The sequence below is a fragment of the Nerophis lumbriciformis genome, linkage group LG22 (assembly GCF_033978685.3).
Source record: "Nerophis lumbriciformis linkage group LG22, RoL_Nlum_v2.1, whole genome shotgun sequence".
Taxonomy (NCBI): domain Eukaryota; kingdom Metazoa; phylum Chordata; class Actinopteri; order Syngnathiformes; family Syngnathidae; genus Nerophis; species Nerophis lumbriciformis.
In genome coordinates, this window is record NC_084569.2 from 5,138,760 (window position 1) to 5,162,614 (window position 23,855).

At 35.8% G+C, this 23,855-nt stretch overlaps 1 protein-coding gene across 1 annotated transcript in view; it reads left to right on the plus strand.

Annotated features, from left to right (window-relative positions):
* Window positions 1-23,855, plus strand: part of cep112 (centrosomal protein 112) — a 473,259-nt gene that overhangs the window by 304,065 nt on the left and 145,339 nt on the right. Inside the window, exon 22 of the mRNA XM_061974375.1 lies at window positions 14,495-14,557. Coding sequence (XP_061830359.1) covers window positions 14,495-14,557 — 63 coding nt within the window. The remainder of the gene's footprint in view (window positions 1-14,494; window positions 14,558-23,855) is intronic.

The window sequence follows — 23,855 nt, forward strand, 5'->3', positions numbered from 1 at the left end:
TCTTTCTGTTTATGTAATATTGCAATATTTTCACGTAAAATGATTACTTCTTATGTAAAATTATTATTTTTTTAATGCAAAATGGTTACATTTGTCATATAAAATTCCGACTTTTATCACAATGTTGCCAATTTTTTTTTGTTGTTCTGGTAAAAAGGTGACATTTCTTTAGTAAAAATGATGACTTTGGTCATGATTTTGGCAAGTAAAATTCCAATTATTATTATAATATTGACCAAATTTGTAAGTTTTCTTATGAAATTGTGACTTTTGTCGAGTAAAATTACGACTCTTTTCATAAAGCTGCCCAAATTTTAAGCTTTTCTTGTAAAATTGCGACTGTTATTGAGTAAAATTCCAACTTTTATCATAATATTGCACAAATGTTCAGTTTTTCTTGTAAAATGTGGACTTGCGTCGAGTAAAATGACAACTTTGATTACAATACTGCCAAAATTCAACGTTTTTCTTGTGAAATTGTGCCCTTTTTCTTGTGAAATTGTGACCTTTTTCTTGTGAAATTCCAACTCATTTTTCACAACAAGCTTTTTTATATTTGCATAGTATGTATATATTATTCATGTTGTAAATACACATCTTTATATATATAGAAAGGCTGGTCCTGAAGAGGTAGGCATTTTTCGGAGGTCTCAAGAAGGTAACAAATACAAGAATGTGTATATTGCATTGTTTTCTCATAAAATTCTTACTTTTTTTTAATGTAAAATTCTTACTTTTTAAATGCAAAATGGTGACATTTGTCATGTAAAATTCTGACTTATCACATTATTGCCAATTATTTTGTTGTTCTGGTAAAACAGTGACATTTTTTGAGTAAAATTATGACTTTTGTCATCATTTTGCCAAGTGAAATTCAGATTATTATTATAATGTTGCCCGAATTTTAAAATTGTTATTTTAAACTTGTGACTTTTGTCGAGTAAAATTATGACTCTTCATAAAATTGTCAAAATGTTACACTTTTCTTATAAAATTGTGACTTTTGTGGAGTAAAATTGCAACTCTTTTTTTTATAAATTGCCAAATGTTAAGCTTTTCTTGTAAGATTGCGACTGTTATTGAGTCAAATTCCAACTTTTATCATAATATTGCACAAATATTTAGTTTTCCTTGTAACATTTTGACTTGCGTCGAGTAAAATGACGACTTTTATTATAATACTGCCAAAATTCTACGTTTTTCTTGTGAAATTGTGACCTTTTTCTTGTGAAATTGTGACCTTTTTCTTGTGAAATTCCAACTCATTTTTCCCAACAAGCTTTTTTATATGTGCATAGTATGTATATATTATTCATGTTGTAAATACACATCTTTATATATCTAGAAAGGCTGGTCCTGAAGAATGTAAGAAATACAAGAATGTGTGTGTGTGTGTGTTTGGCCTGTCATTTCCTCGTCGTCAAGTCTTGACTTTATTTGCCTTCGGTTCCTTGAAGAACATGCTTCATATGTCTTCTGGCAAAGTGTAATCTGGTTTTCCTTGTGGAAGTATTCTTTGATCATGCAAAAGCTCTATTAGGACACTCAATTGGCTGTTGAATGAAATATTCCATTTAGTTGCCTTCAAAGAACCTTGAATGGCTTTTTTGTGTGTTGTGATTTTAATTATGAGCTCTTTTTTTTCCCATCCACCCTACGTTTCTCTTCCTATTCTTTTGATAAAAGTTGACCCTGGTTTATTTAGTAAGGAAATACCGTATTCTACGGACCATAGGGCGCATTGGATTATAAGGCGCACTGCCGATGAGCGGGTCTAGTCAGGTCTATTTTTATACAAAAGGTGCATTAAAGTAGTCATATTATTATGATTATTTTCTAAATGTAAAAGACTTCCTTGTGGTCTACATAACATGTAATGGTGGTTCTTTGCTCAAAATGTTGCATAGATGATGTTTTACACATCATCTTCAAGTCACTTCAGGATGCGCCGTTTTGTGGGCGGTCTTACTTACGTGCCTCCACTTCGACAGCGTCTTCTCCCCGTCATCTTTGTTGTAGCGGTGTACCGTGCAAGGACGGGAGTGGAAGAAGTGTCAAAAAATGGAGCTAACTGTTTTAATGACATTCAGACTTTACTTCAATCAATAACGGGGCAGCATCTCCTCATCCGTGGCTCACTAGTGCAACAACAACGCCCGAAATGTGTCCCGTGAAAAACCAGAACCCTCTAATAACTAAAGTTACTTGGGTGAATAATGTAAAGTCACTACACCGGTATGTTTTAGTGCTTTCATGGCGAGTTTACTGACGGATATAAGTAAGAACTTTGCACTACTTTATATTAGAAATGGCAACAGTGGAGGATGAATGTCACATAACAAGAAGATAGAGAAAAAGAAGAAGCTTATAGACTACGGTGTCAGGACGGACTACAAAGGCGAATGCGCGCAAATTTTCAGGACTTATGCAGATCCCAAATACACATCAGAAGGTAGGAAAAGTTGCTTTTGCATATTATTGCGAAACAAAACACCAGATAATGTCTTACCTTATACACACACCATAATAATACTCCTATGTTGAAGCACAGTACAATCCATCAAGCGGTGTGGCTTCATAGCTTACCAAAGTCCTACTAAAACATTTTGATCGCCGTGTGTAATGTTCTATAAGATGAAATATGTCAAATAAGGGTGATATATATATATATATATATATATATATATATATATATATATATATATATATATATATATATATATATATATATATCACACCCTTATTTGACATATTTCATCTTAGTTAGATTTCACTTTTTGCAGTGTAGAGCATATATATATATATATATATATATATATATATATATAAATATATATATATATATATATATATATATATATACATATAACTTGAAGTAAATAATGAAAATTAAAAAACAAAAAATTTAACAACAACATTTTTTTTTACTAAAAGCAGTCTTTTTCTCACGTGTCGACTTTTTTCTTATAAAATTGGGAACAATTTCACATATTCTTTCTGTTTCTGTAATATTGCAATATTATCTCGTAAAATGATTACTTTTTTATGCAAAATTATTTTTTCCCGTAAAATTATTACTTTTTCATGTAAAATTATTATTTTTTTAATGCAAAATGGTGACATTTGTCATATAAAATTACGACTTTTATCACAATGTTGCCAATTTTTTTTTGTTGTTCTCGTAAAACAGTGACATTTTATTGCCAAGTAAAATTCCAATCATTATTATTATAATATTGACCAAATTTTTAAGTTTTCTTATAAAATTGCGACTTTTGTCGAGTAAAATTACGACTCTTTTCATAATATTGCACATTCCTCGTCAAATGTGGACTTGCGTCGAGTAAAATGACAACTTTTATTATAATACTGCCAAAATTTGACGTTTTTCTTGTGAAATTGTGCCCATTTTCTTGTGAAATTCCAACTCATTTTTCACAACAAGCTTTTTTATATTTGCATAGGATGTATATATTATTCATGTTGTAAATACACATCTTTATATATCTAGAAAGGCTGGTCCTGAAGAAGGCAATAAATACAAGAATTTGAAATATGTCAAATAAGGGTGATATATATATATATATATATATATATATATATATATATATATATATATATATATATATATATATATATATATATATATTTATATATATATATATATATATATATATATATATAATACATATAATAATACAATAAATACAAGAATTTGAAATATGTCAAATAAGGGTGATATATATATATATATATATATATATATATATATATATATATATATATATATATATATATAACAAAAAAAAATTGGCAACATTGTGATAAAAGTCGTAATTTTATATGACAAATGTCACCATTTTGCATTAAAAAAATAATAATTTTACATGAAAAAGTAATAATTTTACGGGAAAAAATAATTTTGCATAAAAAAGTAATCATTTTACGAGATAATATTGCAATATTACAGAAACAGAAAGAATATGTGAAATTGTTCCCAATTTTATAAGAAAAAAGTCGACACGTGAGAAAAAGACTGCTTTTAGTAAAAAAAAATGTTGTTGTTAAATTTTTTGTTTTTTAATTTTTATTATTTACTTCAAGTTATATGTATATATATATATATATATATATATATATATATATATATATATATATATATATATATATATATATATATTTATATATATATATATATATATTTATATATATATTTATATATATATATATATATATTTATATATATATATATATATATTTATATATATATTTATATATATATATATATATATTTATATATATATATATATATATATATATATATATATATATATATATATATATATATATATATATATATATATATACATATAACTTGAAGTAAATAATGAAAATTAAAAAACAAAAAATTCAACAACATTTTTTTTTACTAAAAGCAGTGTTTTTCTCACGTGTCGACTTTTTTCTTATAAAATTGGGAACAATTTCTCATATTCTTTCTGTTTCTGTAATATTGCAATATTATCTCGTAAAATGATTACTTTTTTATGCAAAATTATTTTTTCCCATAAAATTATTACTTTTTCATGTAAAATTATTTTTTTTTTAATGCAAAATGGTGATATTTGTCATATAAAATTACGACTTTTATCACAATGTTGCCAATTTTTTTTGGTTGTTCTCGTAAAACAGTGACATTTTATTGCCAAGTAAAATTCCAATTATTATTATAATATTGACCACATTTTTAAGTTTTCTTATAAAATTGTGACTTTTGTCGAGTGAAATTACGACTCTTTTCATAATATTGCACAATCCTTGTCAAATGTGGACTTGCGTCGAGTAAAATGACAACTTTTATTATAATACTGCCAAAACTTGACGTTTTTCTTGTGAAATTGTGCCCATTTTCTTGTGAAATTCCAACTCATTTTTCACAACAAGCTTTTTTATATTTGCATAGTATGTATATATTATTCATGTTGTAAATACACATCTTTATATATCTAGAAAGGCTGGTCCTGAAGAAGGCAAAAAATACAAGAATGTGAAATATGTCAAATAAGGGTGATATTTGCTTGTTTTCTGTCTGATAAGATCATTCGTCTCACTAAGCAGATTTTATGTTAGAGTGTTTTACTTGTTTTAAGTGGTCCTAAATGATCTCAGTAAGATATTACAGCTTGTTGCTGAGATGTTATGACCTATATTGAGTAAAACATGCTTGAAACTAGAATATCAAGTGTTGCAAAGCTGTGTCATCAACACTCACAAGTATAAAACTACTTTTTTAAAGTCATCATTTCTTATTTCAAGCATGAAAAAAAACATCATGATGCTGAGCGCATATCTTTATGTCAAGATAATGGCACTAGCATTTACTTCATTTAAGAATATTTTTCGACATATTGAGCAAAAATGTCAATTTTTTTTTTTCAACTTGTTATTAGTGAGAATATACTTATTTTAAGGTATTTTTGGGTTCATTGAGGTTAGCTAAATTGACTTGTTTTGGAATGTCTTGACAAGCCAAATTTTCTTGTTCTATTGGCAGATAATTTTGCTTAGTTCAATTAAATTACCCCTCATTTTTGTATTATTTTTTCTTTTTTTTTGAACACTGAAAACTGTATTTATTGAAGATTTACCTGCCAGCACATTGCAATATTTTCATGCTTCATTTGAAATATTAAACACAAAAGCAGGACAGTTTTATGTTTTCTATTTTGTTCCATCAATTTTGTTCCATAAACTAACTGAACCGTGACGTTAACACCGGGGTTCGTACCAAACTGTGGTCCGAGTGTACCGTAACACCCCTAACAGGAATACTTCCGGCATACTTGCCAACCTTGAGACTTCGGGAGGTGGGGGGTGGGGGGTGGGGGGGCGTGGTCGGGGGTGGGGCGGGGGGCGTGGTTAAGATATATATATATATATAAGAAATACTTGACTTTCAGTGAATTCTAGCTATATATATATATATATATATATAAATAAAAGAAATACTGGAATTTCAGTGTTCATTTATTTACACAGATACACATACATAACACTCATCTACTCATTGTTGAGTTAAGGGTTGAATTGTCCATCCTTGTTCTATTCTCTGTCACTATTTCAGAACACACACATTATACAAATATACATTATAAAATCAATAAGAAAACGGGAGCTCTAATTTGGGAGTCTGAATTAGGATCAGAAGTTCCTATATAAACATTGCGCACTCACGTCGCCTTTTTGTATTGATGACTGCAGCTGTGCACTGGATTCATTCACAAATACAAACTACAACTCAAAAACACTTTAGAGTTAGGCTCCACCATAAGAATGTGTACTTAAACTTATAAAGATCACATGGATATTATTCAGTGAGTTGATTCACCAAAACTAACCTGTTATACAGGAGGAAAAAGCACACAGGACGTTTCAGTTGTTCACAGACTGGTCGCGCTCATCAGAATGACAAGACACTTCCGGTCTGCAGGTGATAGCATTCAATTGGGAAGAAACGCCCTACTGCCCCCTACTGACCAATGTGAATACTGATAAATGTGTAATGACAGCTCCAAAAACGAATTCAAACCACAAAATAAAATAAATAAATCAACACAAAAATGTGACACATTATGGGTGGGTCACATATGCATGTACAGTAGATGTTATTGTCACATATGCATGTACAGTAGATGGCAGTATTGTCCTGTTTAAAAGTGTCACAACATTGCTGTTTACGGCAGACGAACTGCTTTACGGTAGACGGAAACTTGACTGCTGTTGTTGTGTGTTGTTACCGCGCTGGGAGGACGTTAATGAAACTGCCTAACAATAAACCCACATAAGAAACCAAGAACTCGCCCTCCATCATTAGCTGTTTATATTGTGGGAAAGCGGACGTGTGGACAGGCTGTCAACACGTCACTCAGGTCCGCATGGAGCTGGAGGGGGCGTGGCCTCCAGCTCCGCCTGAATTTCAGGAGATTTTCGGGAGAAAATTTGTCCCGGGAGGAATTTCGGGAGTCACCCGGAAAATCCGGGAGGGTTGGCAAGTATGACTTCCGGACATAACCGTGCTGATAATATCCTTTACTAAAAAAACATTTTCCGATAGAGTTCCTGATGGCATTCTTAGTTCTCTCTGAGAAGGACCACAGACTGACGTTATTAGAAGACAAAGAATAATGAACATCTATTAATAGCTGCAGCAGTCATGAAACATAAAGACAACATGTGTCAGCTGTAAAGGAGGAGCTTTCAAGTAGCCCCCCCCCCCCCCCCCCCCCTTCTTGCTTTGTCCCGCTCTCTCATCAGCTGCAATGGGGGGCCCCCCAGGGGACGAGTGAGACGCCACTCACTAGAGTCCTGGCAAAGGAAGACGAGACAGGCCGGTATCCGTGGTGATGGCTCTGTGTTGCCGTGGTGACAGGTGTGTCCGCTTCAGAGCGGGACAGGCAGTGTTTGTCAGGAAGTGGAAGGGGGAGGAGTCTAAACCGTTGCTTAATTAAGTGTTGATTGCAGCATAATAATAGTGTTTGTGAGGGACTTTCAGTAATAGTAATAACATAGATCTATAGAGGCAGAAAATAAGTATAAAAAATATAAAAACAAACTAATTGGTATACTAGGAACATGTAAGAAGGAGTACTACAGTCAATTATTAAACAAGAACAAAAACAACCCAGTACTTTCGAGATGGAAATACAAAAAATGACAATATGAACCAAATAGCTGAACGTTTCAATGATTATTTTTGTTAATATCGGGAAAAATCTGGATCAAAGAATTCCAAATGCAGATGATGGGTCAGTTGAGGCCTTGAGTGAGCTCATAGACAGAAATCCCAATTCCATGTTTCTTAAAAGCGTAACAAAAGAAGAAATAATCAAAATTGTAAAAAAATTGTAAATCCAAGACCTCAACCGACTGTCATGGAATAGATATGGTAACGATAAAAAGGGTTATACAAGACATTTCAGAACCTCTGACATATATCACCAATGTATCATTTTTAACCGGTAAATTCCCTGATATAATGAAAATTGCAAAAGTCGTACCAATTTATAAGAATGGAGACGTACACCAGTTTACTAACTACACACCAGTTTCATTACTTCCACAATTCTCCAAAATCTTGGAAAAATTATTCAATAGTCGATTAGATTTATTTATTAACAAAAGTGGGACGCTTGTGGAGAACCAATATGGATTCCGAGCAAATATCTCAACATCAATAGCACTAACCAAAATAACAGAGGAAATTACCAATGCAATAGATGGTAAAGAATGTGCGGCCGTAGTATTCATGGACTTAACAAAATTTGACACAATTAATCATGATATTTTAATACGAAAATTAGAACGATATGGCATCAGAGGTTTGGTATTGAATTGGGTAAGAAGTTATTTAACCAACAGGAAGCAATATGTAAAGATGGGTGAAAATATGTCAACATGGCTAGATATATCTTGTGGTGTACCCCAGGGATCAATACTGGGGCCAAGATTGTTCAATCTTTTTATAAACGACATTTGTAAGGTTACGAAGGACTTAAAGTTGGTTTTATTTGCGGACGACACAACTGCTTTCTGTTCAGGAGAGAACACACAGAAGATAATACAAATAATAACAGAAGAAATGAACAAATTAAAAAGATGGTTTGACAAAAACAGACTGTCTTTGAATCTCAGTAAAACTAAAATAATGCTATTTGGTAACAGTAGAAAAGAGCATCATACACAAATACAAATAGACATTGAAAGGGTAAAAGAAACTAGATTTTTGGGAGTATTAATAGATGATCAAATGAACTGGAAATCTAATGTACAAAACATACAACATAAGGTGGCAAAAAACATTTCAATAATGAATAAAGCAAAATATGTCCTGGGCCAAAAATCACTACATATTCTCTACTGCTCGCTAGTGTTACCATATCTGAGTTATTGTGCAGAAATATGGGGAAATAACTACAAATGTGCGCTACATTCGCTAACCGTGTTACAAAAAAGATCAGTTAGAATAATACATAATGTTGGATATAGAGAACACACAAACCCTTTATTTATTAAGTCAGAAATATTAAAGTTTGGTGATTTGGTAAAATTGCAAACAGCTAAAATGATGTACAACGCAAACTATAACCTGCTACCAAAGAATGTACAACAATTCTTCTCAACTAAAGAGGAGAAATATAACCTTAGAGGAAAAAATAATTTAAAACATTTATATGCACGTACAACACTTAGAACTTTTAGCATATCAGTATGTGGAATTAAATGATGGAATGGATTAAGTAAAGAAGTAAAAAATTGTACTGATATGATCCAGTTTAAGAGGTTGTTCAAAATAATAGTGCTTACAGAGTACAAAGAAGAAGAATTATGAGAAATACTTTCAACCTTATTGAAAATAAGATCTTCTTCATCTCAGTATGTTAATAATGACTGAATTAATTAATCAATTACATATTACAAAACTGTTGTATACTAATTCATAGATGTTATTTTATTATATAAAAAGGTCAGTAAATGATTCTATATATTTGTAAACGCTTTGAAGTGGGAAAGGGGTAGGATTAAATAAGCTTTGCTTCTTCCTACTCCTTTTCGGACATGATGTAAAGTGAAATGATATGAAATTGTGTGATGTATTATGCTGTAAGTGTGTTCATGTTCCAAATAAACTAAAAGAAAGAAAGAAAGAAAGAATCGTGTTTGTGCCCTGCAAAAAGTCAGTGTTCAAAAACAAGAGAAAAAAAATACAAAAATGAGGGGTATTTTATTTGAACTAAGCAAAATTATCTGCCAATAGAACAAGAAAATTTGGCTTGTCAAAACTTTCCAAAACAAGTAAAATTAGCTAACTTCAATGAACCCAAAAATAGCTTAAAATAAGTATATTCTCACTAATAACAAGTGCACTTTTCTTGGTAGAAAAAAAAGAGACCTTTTTGCTCAATATGTTGAAAAATATTCTTAATGCTAGTGTCATTATCTTGACATAATGATATGCGCTCGGCATTACATTTCTTGAAACCAGCAAACTTATCCTAAAAAGTAATTTATTGTTCTTAATGGAAAGGCAACAAGGCAAGCGCTTGTTACTCTCGGGGTCTCCTAGCCGCTCAGGCAAATCATATTGTCTAAAAATGCATTTTTCCATGGATAACATGACATCATCGCGCCAAGTGTGTGCTCTTTCAGTCAATTAGTGCGCATATATACAGCCCGGCCCCCGGCCAAAAATGTTTTAATTGTAATTTTGAAGATTTCATCTGAATGTGCATGAACTATTTCTGTTCAAAATAGTTAGAAATGTTAAATGTTTAAATATTAACTGTCAGTTTACTGTACTGTGCCAACTGTACTACTATATGAGTACCTATTTTCTATTGTTTCATTGAAAATAAAACAGCAAAGTCCATCTGTTTTAATTATGAGATACAATTGTCTCTTTCGTGCATGAAATAAGAAATGATGACTTTAAAAAAGTAGTTTTATACTTGTGAGTGTTGACGACACAGCTTTGCAACACTTGATATTCTAGTTTCAAGCATGTTTTACTCAATATAGGTCATAACATCTCAGCAACAAGCTGTAATATCTTACTGAGATCATTTAGGACCACTTAAAACAAGTAAAACACTCTAACATAAAATCTGCTTAGTGAGAAGAATGATCTTATCAGACAGAAAATAAGCAAATATCACCCTTATTTGACATATTTCATCTTACTTAGATTTCACTTTTTGCAGTGTGAGGGACTGAAGTTTCTCAGTGTGAACATGAAATATCTTGTCTTTGCAGTCTATTCAATTGAATATAAGTTGAAAAGGATTTGTTGTATTCTCTTTTTATTTACCATTTACACAACGTGACAACTTCACTGCTTTTGGGTTTTGTAGAATAATCACTTTCTGTACAATGTCTGCTCTCACTAGGATAGCTGTTTAGATGAAGAATTAATCATATTTCACACAATGGAGTAAAGGAAAAAAAAGCCTCTTTTTTTGTGTCTTTCTCGCCATCTTGGAGTCTAAACTGAATGTCACAGATGAGCAACTTTGCGGTTCATGGTCACAACCTTCTACTATACAAGTGAGAGGTATTATTCATCATCTGCAATAAACTTTCACCAACTCCGAGGCGATCATGATGCAGCAGCTCAGCATGTCACTGAACCTTGTCCACTCGCTGTGACCACTGCGTAAACACTTGTGATAACAATGTTGCTCATCCTGGGTTAATATTCAGGTCAAGAGATGTAAATGGAGTATTGTTGCCATTTTTTGGACGCATGATTAGAGGGATTTGGAGGCAAAATTGATTACTCCTATTAGCATCACATAGAACAAGCTGATTATTACAAATTAGAATTGTCAAGACTTGATCTTGGGTGTTTGCTTTCCCGGGATGCAACGGAAATTTGGCACGGGCGAGACGGGAATGTAGGTACATGATTTATTTAAACTATTAAAAAAGGAATAAACGAAAAGCGCGCACAGGGGCGGAGGTACAAAACTAGACTATAAACACAAAACTTGCACATTGGCAGAAACTATGAACAATTAAACAAAACTTGCAAACTATGGCTTGAATAAAGAAAACTTACTTGGCATGGACAAAAAAGGAGCAGCGTGAACGATGGACATGAAAAGGAGTTAGAAATGTGTCGAGCATAAATGCGGTGATGTCGTCAGGACGAACAACAGAAAATGAATGAACTTAAATACTATGGACATGATTAGTGAAAACAGGTGCGTGAGTCAAAACGTGAAACAGGTGCGTGATGTGACAGGTGAAAACTAATGGTTGCTATCAGGGCCGGCCCGTGGCATAGGCCGTATAGGCAAATGCTAAGGGCGCCGTCCATCAGGGGGCGCCACGCCAGTGCCACAAATGTTGGAGAAAAAAAAAAAAAAGTTGGTACTATTATTTCTAAATACAAAAAATAATCCCACGTTAATTAAAATGCAAAGTAAAGCCTATATAATGGAAATATTATTTGTTACAACATTACGCCCCCCCCCCCCCCCCCCCCCCCCCGCACGGTGCGCCCCCTCCCTTCCCGTATCATGACTCTTTTTGGACGTCACCACATCAAAAAATCAACACAAGATGTCAAAACGGCCAAAACTGTCAGGTGCCCAGGGAAGAAAAAAGAGAAAAGAAGAGGAGGAGAAACGAGAAAAGACAGAGGTAGCAGGTAGGTAACGTTAGCCTACATGAAATTATTTGTCTGTTACAGAATGTGATAGTAACCTGGCTTTTTAGCATTAAGCTAATGTTACATGATTCGGCAATTGCTAATCAATAAATAGCTAGTTCTGTTTTAACGTCGGGTTAATATTGTGGAGGGGGCTAAATTGTTATGGAAAATAATAATGTAACGTTAGGTAATTACAGTACTCCCACCTTACATTCCTCAGGGACATTTGTATTAGATCTTTTAAGCAGGTGTTTTTTGTTTACATTGTTATTGCCTTCTGGTTAGCTAATGTTTGCCCTGCAGGTAATAGTCACTTTTCCACCCCTTTATATATTAGGTATAGTTGTAAGCCTAGTTGTTAAAGTGCACATCATTAATGTAAATTAAGCAATATGTATGTAAAAAATATTGTATTTCATATATTCATTTTTTATTTTTTGCATTCATTTATTTATTCATATATTTTTTTATCTTGTTAACTATTCTGATTGTTAATTTGCTTTCTTTAAGTAAAAAAAAGGTCAAAGACAAAGCTATTTGGTTTCTTGTGAGTATATACACTTCACTGCCGATGTGGGGGGGCGCCACCTAAAATCTTGCCTAGGGCGCCAGATTGGTTAGGGCCGGGCCTGGTTGCTATGGTGACAAACAAGAGTGCACAATGAGTCCAAACGTGGAACAGGTGAAACTAATGGGTAATCATGCAAACAAGACAAGGGAGTGAAAAGCCAGAAACCAAACAAAACATGACTTAAAACAAAACATGATTACACAGACATGACAAGAATGGCAAAAAAAATAAAAAAAATGCATGTGTTTCCCCGTCTTTCATTAGAATTTTAAATGACAGGCAACATGTACAAAAGAGCAGGAGACAAGTTCGATTTAGATTTATTGGTCCCCGTTGGGGAAATTCATTTTCACTGCCGTACATTTAAACAATAGACATTACACATCACAAAACAAAAATAACAAAAAGACATCATACATGACCAACAAATTTACAGGTTACAGCTATAGCTGCAGGGATAAGGCTTTTCCTGAGGCAGGCCCTCCGGAAATTGATGGTTCTGTACGTGCGCCCTGATGGTAGTGGGATGATGTATTGGTGTAGTGGGTGAGTGATATCAAGGTCAAGGTTCAACTTTATTGTCCCCGTGGGGAAATTTGTCTTGGGCACAGTGCATCATTGCTTTCTTAACATACCCAAAAACAACAGAACAAAAACACAAGCACAGACACAACCACAACCATACAACTAACATTTAAACATCAGAACATGGAGCTTGATAGACATAGGTGGCACTTTGATGTAGGCATAAAATCTACAGTATGGAGATAAAGATAAAGTACCAATGTGCATTGCACTAGAGCTCATGGATAAAGTGCTGTGTGCTAAAGTGCTTAGTTCTAAAGTGCTATGTGCTAAAGTGCTATGTGCTAAAAAAGTGCTAACCTATGTATTAAAATTCTATTGCACATTGTTGGTCAGCTTAATGGAGGCTGGGACAAATGATAATTTAAGGCGGTTAGATTTGCATAGTGGGACCCGGAGTCTTCTCCCTGATGGCAGGGTTCCATATTCAGGAAAGAGTGGGTGTTGTGAGTTGGAAATAATTTTCTTAGCTTTTTTCCCAACTGCCTGCTCATAGATGCTCTGTATAGGCTCATATTCTTTCCTCCCTACGATTTTCATTGCCGTTTTATGCATGCCGGCCAGTTTGCTTTTTATATGCTGGACTATCGTGTTTGCCTGTGGTTTAAATCTGAAATGTTGGGTGTGGGTAGACCGACGATTTTAGCTGCTATGTTTGTAATGCGTTTGAGTTTGGTCCGGTTGGTTACAGAAAGCATGGTGAAAAAACATGTGGAACAGTACGGAAGGATGGGTTGAACGATGCTTTGGTAAAGTAATAACAGGAGGTGAGGTGCAACGTGAAAGCCAATATCTAAGTTACATTTAACGCAGTGTGGGTGGCACTGGGTGGGTAAAGTGTCTTGCCCAAGGACACAACGAAAGTGATTAGGATGGCGGAAGCGGGGATCGAACCTGGAACCCTCAAGTTGCTGGCACTGCCACTCTAACAACCAAGCTATACCGAGAAACAAGTGCCGCTGAATAAACTCTGCACATATTTACTGGACTGATAACTGATTCCCATCAGATTCTTAAACATTCCTCCACCACCCTGTTGTTGAGGGATGTCAACAATGCCATAAGGCTCCATCAGTGCGTGTGTCTCACTATCTCCCACTCACCTCTCCTTTCTTTTGACTTTGCAGACCAGCAGCAAATTGAAGCACATGGAGAAGGAGTACAGTCACAAGCTGGCCAGATCTGCACAGGTACAGTTTTTGCCCTCATTATATGTCTTAGATGGGGTGAGGAAGTCTTAAATATAATGTATTTTCTGGACCATATGGGCACCGGATTATAAGGTGCACTGTCGATGAGCGGGTCTAGTCAGGTCTATTTTCATACAAAAGGCGCACCGGATTATAGGGCGCATTAAAGGAGTCATATTATATGATTATTTTCTAAATGTAAAAGACTTCCTTGTGGTCTACATAACATGTAATGGTGCTCAAAATTTTGCATAGATGATGTTTTACACATCATCTTCAAGTCACTTTCTGACAGTCTCTTCAGGATGCGCCGTTTTGTGGGCGGTCTTATTTACGTGCCTCCACTTCGACAGCGTCTTCTCCCTGTCATCGTTGTTGTAGTGGTGTAGCGTGCAAGGACGGGAGTGGAAGAAGTGTCAAAAGATGGCGCTAACTGTTTTAATGACATTCAGACTTTACTTCAATCAATAACGGAGCAGCATCTCCTCATCCGTGGCTCACTAGTGCAACAACAACAACGCCCGAAATGTGTCCCGTGGAAAAACCAGAACCCTCTAATAACTAGAGTTACTTGGGTGAATAATGTAAAGTCACTACACCGGTATGTTTTAGCGCTTTCATGGTGAGTTTACTGACGGATATAAGTAAGAACTTTACACTACTTTATATTAGAAATGCCCCATAACAAGAAGTTAGGCAGATCCCAAAAACAGATCAGCAGGTACCCACTCAAATATTAACACTTTATATTAGAAATGGCAACAGCGGAGGATGAATGTCACATAACAAGAAGAAGCTTATGACTACGGTGTCGTAGTCATACAACTACAAAGGCGAAGGTGCGCAAATTTGCAGGATTTATGCTGATCCCAAATACAGATCAGCAGGTACCAGAAGGTAAGAAAAGTTGCTTCTGCATAATATTGCGAAACAAAACGCCAGATAAAGTCTTACCTTATACACACAGCATAATAATACTCCTATGTTGAAGCACAGTACAATCCATCAAGCGGTGTGGCTTCATAGCTTACCAAAGTCCTACTAAAACATTTTGATGGATTTTTGAGCGCCGTGTGTAATGTTCTATATTTTCAACGGAACATTGAAAATATGGTCCCGTCAAAAACCGTTGAACCGGAACTCTCTAATAACTAAAGTTCCTTGGGTGAATAATGTAAAGTCACTACACCGGTATGTTTTAGTGCTTCCATAGCAAGTTTACTGACAGATATAAGTTAGAACTTTACACTACTTTATATTAGAAATGGCAACAGTGGAGGATGGGGGGCGGGGTTAAGGGGAGGAGTATATTTATAGCTAGAATTCACTGAAATTAAAGTATTTCTTATATAGTACAGTACACAGTAATGAAAACACAGTTCTACTAACTGTACTGTACTTGCTGCTTACTTTAAAAAAAACAACACTTACCTTTCACTATTTGAGTAGCTTTTGTTCTGCCATTTGAGTACTGGCGAGCGATCTCTGAATCCGGGAACATATCCTTCACGGATTTGTTGAAAACATCCGCAAATGAGAACGGGGTGTTGCTTTCAAGGTGGCCCATAATACTGTGTTGTGCTTCTCTGACCGTTTATGAGTGACTATATCCATTCGGCCACTGTGTTATGGGTTATAGATAAAGCTATGGATAACTGAGACATATATAATAGTCTCCTTTTCTGGTGAGAGGACGCTAAAGGCAGTGCCTTTAAGGCACGCCCCCAATATTGTTTGTCCGGGTGGAAATTTTGAATATTACAACTTGCCGTAGTTTTGAAGCAATGCATGATGGGAATCCAAATGTTGTGTGTCAGTGTATTAACGTGCCAGCTGGAATAAACACACGCTGAGAAATAGCTCCGTGCCTGCCTACTTTATGGGTTATAGATTAACCTATGGATAATGGAGACATATATAATAGTCTCCTTTTCAGGTGAGAGACGACGCTAAAGGCAGTGCCTTTAAGGCACGCCCCCAATATTGTTGTCCGGCTGGAAATCGGGAGATTTTCGGAGGAATCGTTGTCCCGGGAGATTTTCGGGAGAGGCACTGAAATTCGGGAGTCTCCCGGAAAATTCGGGAGGGTTGGCAAGTATGAGTACAATCCATCAAGCAATGTGGCTTCATAGCTTACCAAAGTCCTACTAAAACATTTTCATAGATTTTTGAGCGCCGTGTGTAATTTTCTATATTTTCAATAGAATATTGAAAACATGGTCCTGTGAAAAAGCGTCCGACCGGAACTCTCTAATAACTAAAGTTCCTTGGGTGAATAATGTAAACTCACTACACCGGTATGTTTTAGTGCTTCCATAGCGAGTTTACTGACAGATATAAGTAAGAACTTTACACTACTTTATATTAGAAATGCTCCATAACAAGAAGTTAGAGTTGTTCCTAAAACTGTGATGAGACACGTTGTACATTGTTGTATTTTTCTAGAAGTGTGTGTTTGTGTCCAAACAAAGACATACGTCTTATTAATGCCGGCCATTTGTGGCAAGCTTGTGAGGCTTGTTTTCAAAGGTACAAGCAAGAACGGAGGGTTGTCTAAACCCTCTTGGAGGAAGGGGGTGTGGGGGTGTGGGGGTGTGCTCAGTCAAATGTAAACAAGAGGCCTTTGAACCACAAAGGCTAACCCCGGTTGTTAACCCTTGTGTGTCTGACAGGGGCCATCGCTCCCGTGCTCAGCTGCATGCTTAATAGGCCAATTAAAAACATACATTATCCTGAGAGAGCTGCATTAAGGCTCTCGTGCACACGTCCCCGCGCCTTGCACGCCGTACCACTTGGCTTTTGTCAAACTGGCCCTAATTAGTGTCTCTCCTATGCAGCGTGTTAAGCATCTAGCAGTGAGTGGTCCTCCTGGCTGACCTTTGAACCCCGCAGCTCTGCTTACTTAATGATGAGGCCTCGATGGCTGGTAGATGCGTACGTACGAGTGGGAGATCATTACTTGTATCCCTGACCATCCATCAAGAGAGGATATATATATATTATATATGTATCACGCTCTGGAAAGATGTAGGTTGGAAGTTCATTTCCTATGCAAATATGCCTCATTTATTCCTGCTGCAGCTCCTTCAAGTAATGTTCACATGTGACCTCAGAGGCATGAATAAAACAAATAGGATTTATTATTCCACTTGTTGCTTCTGATAGACTTGCACGTCTTCTGGAAGGTGCGTGACACTTTTCCTGCACCTTGTACTGTTTTTCTTTTGGAATTTTGGAATCATTATGAGAGGCAGGAACACACCTATTTTCTTTTTGGGAGCCTAAAGATGATTTAAAAAACACTTGCAAGGTGCGGCAAATAGGAGTAATTTTTGTTGCCTTCATCCCTCCATCAATGTTTTATATACACACTGCAAGTATAATGTAGTAACAGACACATTCATAACAATATGTAATATGTACAATATACACACTGCAAGTATATATATAATGTAGTAACAGACACCTTTATAACAATATGTAATATGTACAATATACACACTGCAAGTATATATATAATGTAGTAACAGACACTTTCATAATATGTAATATGTACAATATACACACTGCAAGTATATATATATAATGTAGTAACAGACACCTTCATAACAATATGTAACATGTACAATCAATATACACACTGCAAGTATATATATAATGTAGTAACAGACACCTTCATAACAATATGTAATGTTTACAATATACACACTGCAAGTATATATATAATGTAGTAACAGACACCTTCATAACAATATGTAATATGTACAATATACACAATGCAAGTATATATATAATGTAGTAACAGACACCTTCATAACAATATGTAATACGTACAATATACACACTGCAAGTATATATATAATGTAGTAACAGACAGCTTCATAACAATATGTAATATGTACAATATACACACTGCAAGTATATATATAATGTAGTATAAATACATTAAAAGAGCAGAGCTGATGCAACCAGCCACTTTTACATACAGCTATGAATAAAAAACAAAAAAAACATATACACTGTGGTGGCCTCTGCGGTGTTCCACGCCATCGTCTGCTGGGGTAGAGGGCAGCATGGCCAGAGACAGGAGCGGACCCAACAAAGCAACCAATAGAAATGATGTATCTAGCCTAAAGAGAGTGTCAGGTTCAAACACTGATGACATCTATTAAACAGACAAGAAGCAAGGAATCGTGCAGAGACAGAGTTCAATTTTGCTCAATGAGGAGACACTCAGTTACAGTTCCAACCTACGCCTTCAGGCACAGCCCACGTGCTCCTCTATTTATTCGGGAGGTCCCTGGTTACATCACTGAGGTTGCTGTAAATTCAGCAGCCCCAGTTAGACACAAAACATGATTATTCAGGTATGGAAATGTGCTGACACTCGTGATATCGCCCTGTCTCTGCTTTGTCTGCGTCACGGTACTCGATGTTCGCCCTTGGCAGTCAGCAGGGTCTGGACACAAACACCGATATGAGACGACTCGCAATACAAGATCGCAAGTTGTCCCTTTGCACAGATAGAAAAGTACAACTTCAGCACAATTGATAATAACTATAGCAACGGCCTTTAAGCATAAAAGTTGTGTGATAACTTACACATAATTATTCTAACGGAGAGGAGCAACCCCCCTCCATCCCAGCCCACCTCGGCCTGGTTCCTTCCTTCAAGTCCTTTTTTCTTCCCCCTGCACAGCTTGTGTGTGTCCATACTGTGGGAATGCAGCGTAGGTGACTGCTCATCCAAATCCATCACATATGTGGAATGTACTTCCTGTCAGATTCACTTAGTCAGAGATGATGAGGGGGGGAAGGAGAAAAAAAACGTTTGACATGTTCAATGTGACTCTTGTATGTGGAAACATCCTCTTTCATTTGTTCTCTCCGCCTTCTTCCTTTCTATTGGCCGCTGAGACGACTGATGGCATGTGGCAAAGGAACTGAACATGTCTTTTCCAATTATATACACATACAGTATCAGTATACATTATATATACATATACCAGTGACGTGCAGTCACTAGAGGCAGGTGAGGCAGGGCCTCACCTGCCATCATGGAAAGAAAAAAAATGTAAAAAGAAAAAAAAATAATTAAATTGTTATATGTATGCAGTGATTATACTATAAAGTTATTTTCCATTTAACTTCACCAGTTTTAGATTATTTTTATTCAAAATCACTGAATTTTCACATTTGCCGTTCAAATACTGAGAAGAGACGGTGTGGTGAACAGCAGCCAGTCGAGGCACGTCACTCAGTGCCTCAACATGGACGGACTCGGCTAACTGCTGGCCTGCTGTGCAGTGAGACTGTATTGCTATATGAATTATATTATACATTTCCATAGTTTAGTTAGCTGAGGTATATAATGTACAGTGTATTTTGTCAACAACTGTATGTGTTTAAAGTATTTCTTGTGCTGAGAGATCATAAAACTGCTGCAAAAGACGCACTGGCTGAGGCTCCAGTAGCCCCGCCTCCTGCACCCCCGCCGTAGAATTGTTATATCAACTAAAGCCCACACTTAAACTTTCCACGTGCAAGATTGAATCTATTTAAAAAAGTTATTTCATAAGAAGCCAAAAAGTGCAAAAACAATAATGTTCGTGTTGGAGGAGTTGTGAATGACTGCAGAGCCACAACATTAGGTACACCTACAGACTGCAGGTGTATCTAATTCACAACTCCTCCAACATGAACATTATTGTTTTTGCACTTTTTGGCTTCTTATTAAATAACTTTTGTAACCTATTTTCATGGGCTTTCCTATTTGTGATGTTAAGTTCCTGTTATGCGCTGTTATACAGTATATGCCTTGAGCTCTTATTTTGAAGGCGCCAAGAGCGGAAGTGATGACATGTTGTAGTGGAGCGGAGGTTTTTGAAAGAAGGTAAATAAAGTGGTCCTCGTGTAAACTGGAGCCTCCGTGTTTGTTATTTTGTAGTTTCATACAGTATAGGCCACATTTATAAACCCTCGGTTACACTTTTTTAAATAGATTCAATCTTGCACGTGGAAAGTTGAAGTGAGGGCTTTAGTTGATATAACACACCCGTCAGGGGGGTTCATTAATCCAGCACAACAGCGGCGAATGGACTTTATTTATAAGTAAAGATAAAGGTGAAGTTATAACACTGAAACACCCTCAGGAAGAGGTGCTTTAAGTGTGTCATTATCTCAATGCTTTTAGTGAGAGTTTGGATAAACGTGCGCATAGAGCAGGGGCCGGCAACCCGCGGCTCTAGAGCCGCTTTAGCGCCGCCCTAGTGGCTCTCTGGAGCTTTTTCAGAAATGTATGAAAAATAGCAAAAGATGAGGGGGAAAACAATCTATTTTTTGTTTTAATATGGTTTCTGTAGGAGGTCAAACATGACACAAACCTCCCTAATTGTTACAAAGCACACTGTTTATATTAAACATGCTTCACTGATTCGAGTATTTGGCGAGCGCCGTTTTGTCCCACTAATTTTGGCGGTCCTTGAACTCACCGTAGTTTGTTTACATGTATAACTTTCTTCGACTTTCTAGGACGTGTTTTATCCTTTTTCTGTCTCATTTTGTCCACCAAACTTTTAAGGTTGTGCATGAAAGGTGAGTTTTGTTGATGTTATTGACTTGTGTGGAGTGCTAATCGGACATATTTGGTCACTGCATGACTGCAAGCTAATCGATGCTAACATGCTATTTAGGCTAGCTATATGTACATATTGCATCATTATGCCTCATTTGTAGCTATATTTGAGCTCATTTAGTTTCCTTTAAGTCCTCTTAATTCAATTTATATCTCATGACACACTATCTGTATGTAATATGGCTTTTCATTTTTTTGCGGCTCCAGACAGATTTTTTTTTTGTATTTTTGGTCCAATATGGCTCTTTCAACATTTTGGGTTGCCGACCCCTGGCATAGAGGAACGCCTTTTTGCTTGGACTTGCATGTCTAAATTGATCAATTAATGTTTATTTATATAGCCCTAAATCACAAGTGTCTCAAAGGGCTGCACAAGCCACAACGACATCCTCGGTTCAGAGCCCACATAAGAGCAAGGAAAAACTCAACCCAGTGGGATATCAATGTGAATGACTATGAGAAACCTTGGAGAGGACCGCATATGTGGGTGACCCCCCGCCCCCCCTCTAGGGGAGACCGGATGCAATGGACGTCGAGTGGGTCTAGTATAATATTGTGAGAGTCCAGTCCATAGTGGATCTAACATAATATTGTGAGAGTCCAGTCCATAGTGGATCTAACATAATAGTGTGAGAGTCCAGTCCATAGTGGATCTAGCATAATAGTGTGAGAGTCCAGTCCATAGTGGATCTAGCATAATAGTGTAAGAGTCCAGTCCATAGTGGATCTAACATAATAGTGTGAGAGTCCAGTCCATAGTGGATCTAACATACTAGTGTGAGAGTCCAGTCCATCGTGGATCTAACATAATAGTTTGAGAGTCCAGTCCATAGTGGATCTAACATAATAGTGTGAGAGTCCAGTCCATAGTGGATCTAGCATAATATTGTGAGAGTCCAGTCCATAGTGGCTCTAGCATAATAGTGTGAGAGTCCAGTCCATAGTGGATCTAACATAATAATGTGAGAGTCCAGTCCATAGTGGATCTAACATATTAGTGTGAAAGTCCAGTCCATAGTGGATCTAACATAATAGTGAGAGTCCAGTCCATAGTGGATCTAACATAATAGTGAGAGTCCAGTCCATAGTGGATCTAACATACTAGTGTGAGAGTCCAGTCCATAGTGGATCTAACATACTAGTGTGAGAGTCCAGTCCATAGTGGATTTCATTAACTCTAAAGGCTTAGTGGCCACGTGCGTGGACAGCACCTTTTAGCTCTTATTTCCAAAATTGTGTACACTACTGAATTGGGATCTTATGGCCACTTATGTGGACACTTATATTGCCATCTGGTGGTGTCAGAAGAGTATAACATACAATGGAATTTGGAAAAAAAAAAAAAGTGTAAAAAAATAAGAATTAGCATGTCACTAAACATGAAGTACACGTTTGTGTACTTATGGACTAAGTACATCATATCAAAAGATGATTCTTAGTTTTTATTCTAATTAGGGTCCAATAAGCCCAAATAGCAAAGAGAAATAAGAAAAAAAACATGTAAACAAACAGCTTGGGCCTTAATGTTTATTTTAATTTTTTTTAGTAAATAAAAAAAATTATATATTTTATGCAATTTGGACTTTGGTCCATCTAATGAAACAAATGCATCTCAATATTAAATTGAAACATAATACCAACCACACTATCTTGACCCTAATCATAGTTTATACATTTTACTTATATACGATATTGTCAGGCTTGTCCCTGACAGTTTGACTGTGTTTTAGTTTTTTCTCTGCGTTTGTCTTAGTTTTCTGTCCAGCGCTTTTATTTTGTCTTTATTTCCCTACTCGTCTCCCTGAGTGCTGTGTCCCCTCAGCTGTGGCTGATTGGCACCTGGCCACACCTGGTGTCAATCAGCCAGCTGCTATTTAAACCCGCCCTCTCCTCCAGTCAGGGCTGGATTATTGTCATTATCATTGTCGCTAATACTTGTTGTCATAATACTTGTCGTTGTAGCTCTGTCTACTTTTGTTTCACTCTGCTCATGTCCTAGTTCCTTCGTGTCACAGTAAGTGTTTTTGTTCCTTGTCCACAGTTAGCCTCTGTGCTATTTTAGCTCATAACCAAGTTTGCTCTCCGCCTTGTGCGCGCCTTTTGTTGTTACCCTTTTGTTTGTTGTTTTGCCTTAGTGTTTAATTAAATCATGTTTTCCTGCACAATGCCTTCCGCACAATGCCTTCCGCCTTATTATTATTATTATTTTTAATTAAAAATGTCGTTATTTCATTTTACACAACCTGGTGTGAATGTAGTATCTCCAAATTTAATTTAGGTTTGTTTTTTGTTCTGTCTGCCTTTTTGTTTTTAAACAACAAGCAACAATTCTTTGTATTTTGTATATATTTTTAAAACATAGTGGATTGTTATTATTATTATTATTATATATGTATTCTCATTTTAACAACCAGCACAGCACCATTTACATTTTCCAATATTTTTTATTGTCTTCAGAGAACAACTAAAAGTGTGTTTATTTGTGTGTTGGCAACAAATATGCACCAACAAATTGGACATACTAGACAGGAGCAATTTAGAAGGAAGAAGGCACACTGCCATTTATATACAAACCCCGTTTCCATATGAGTTGGGAAATTGTGTTAGATAGACAATGATTTGCAAATCATTTCCAACCCATATTCAGTTGAATATGCTACAAAG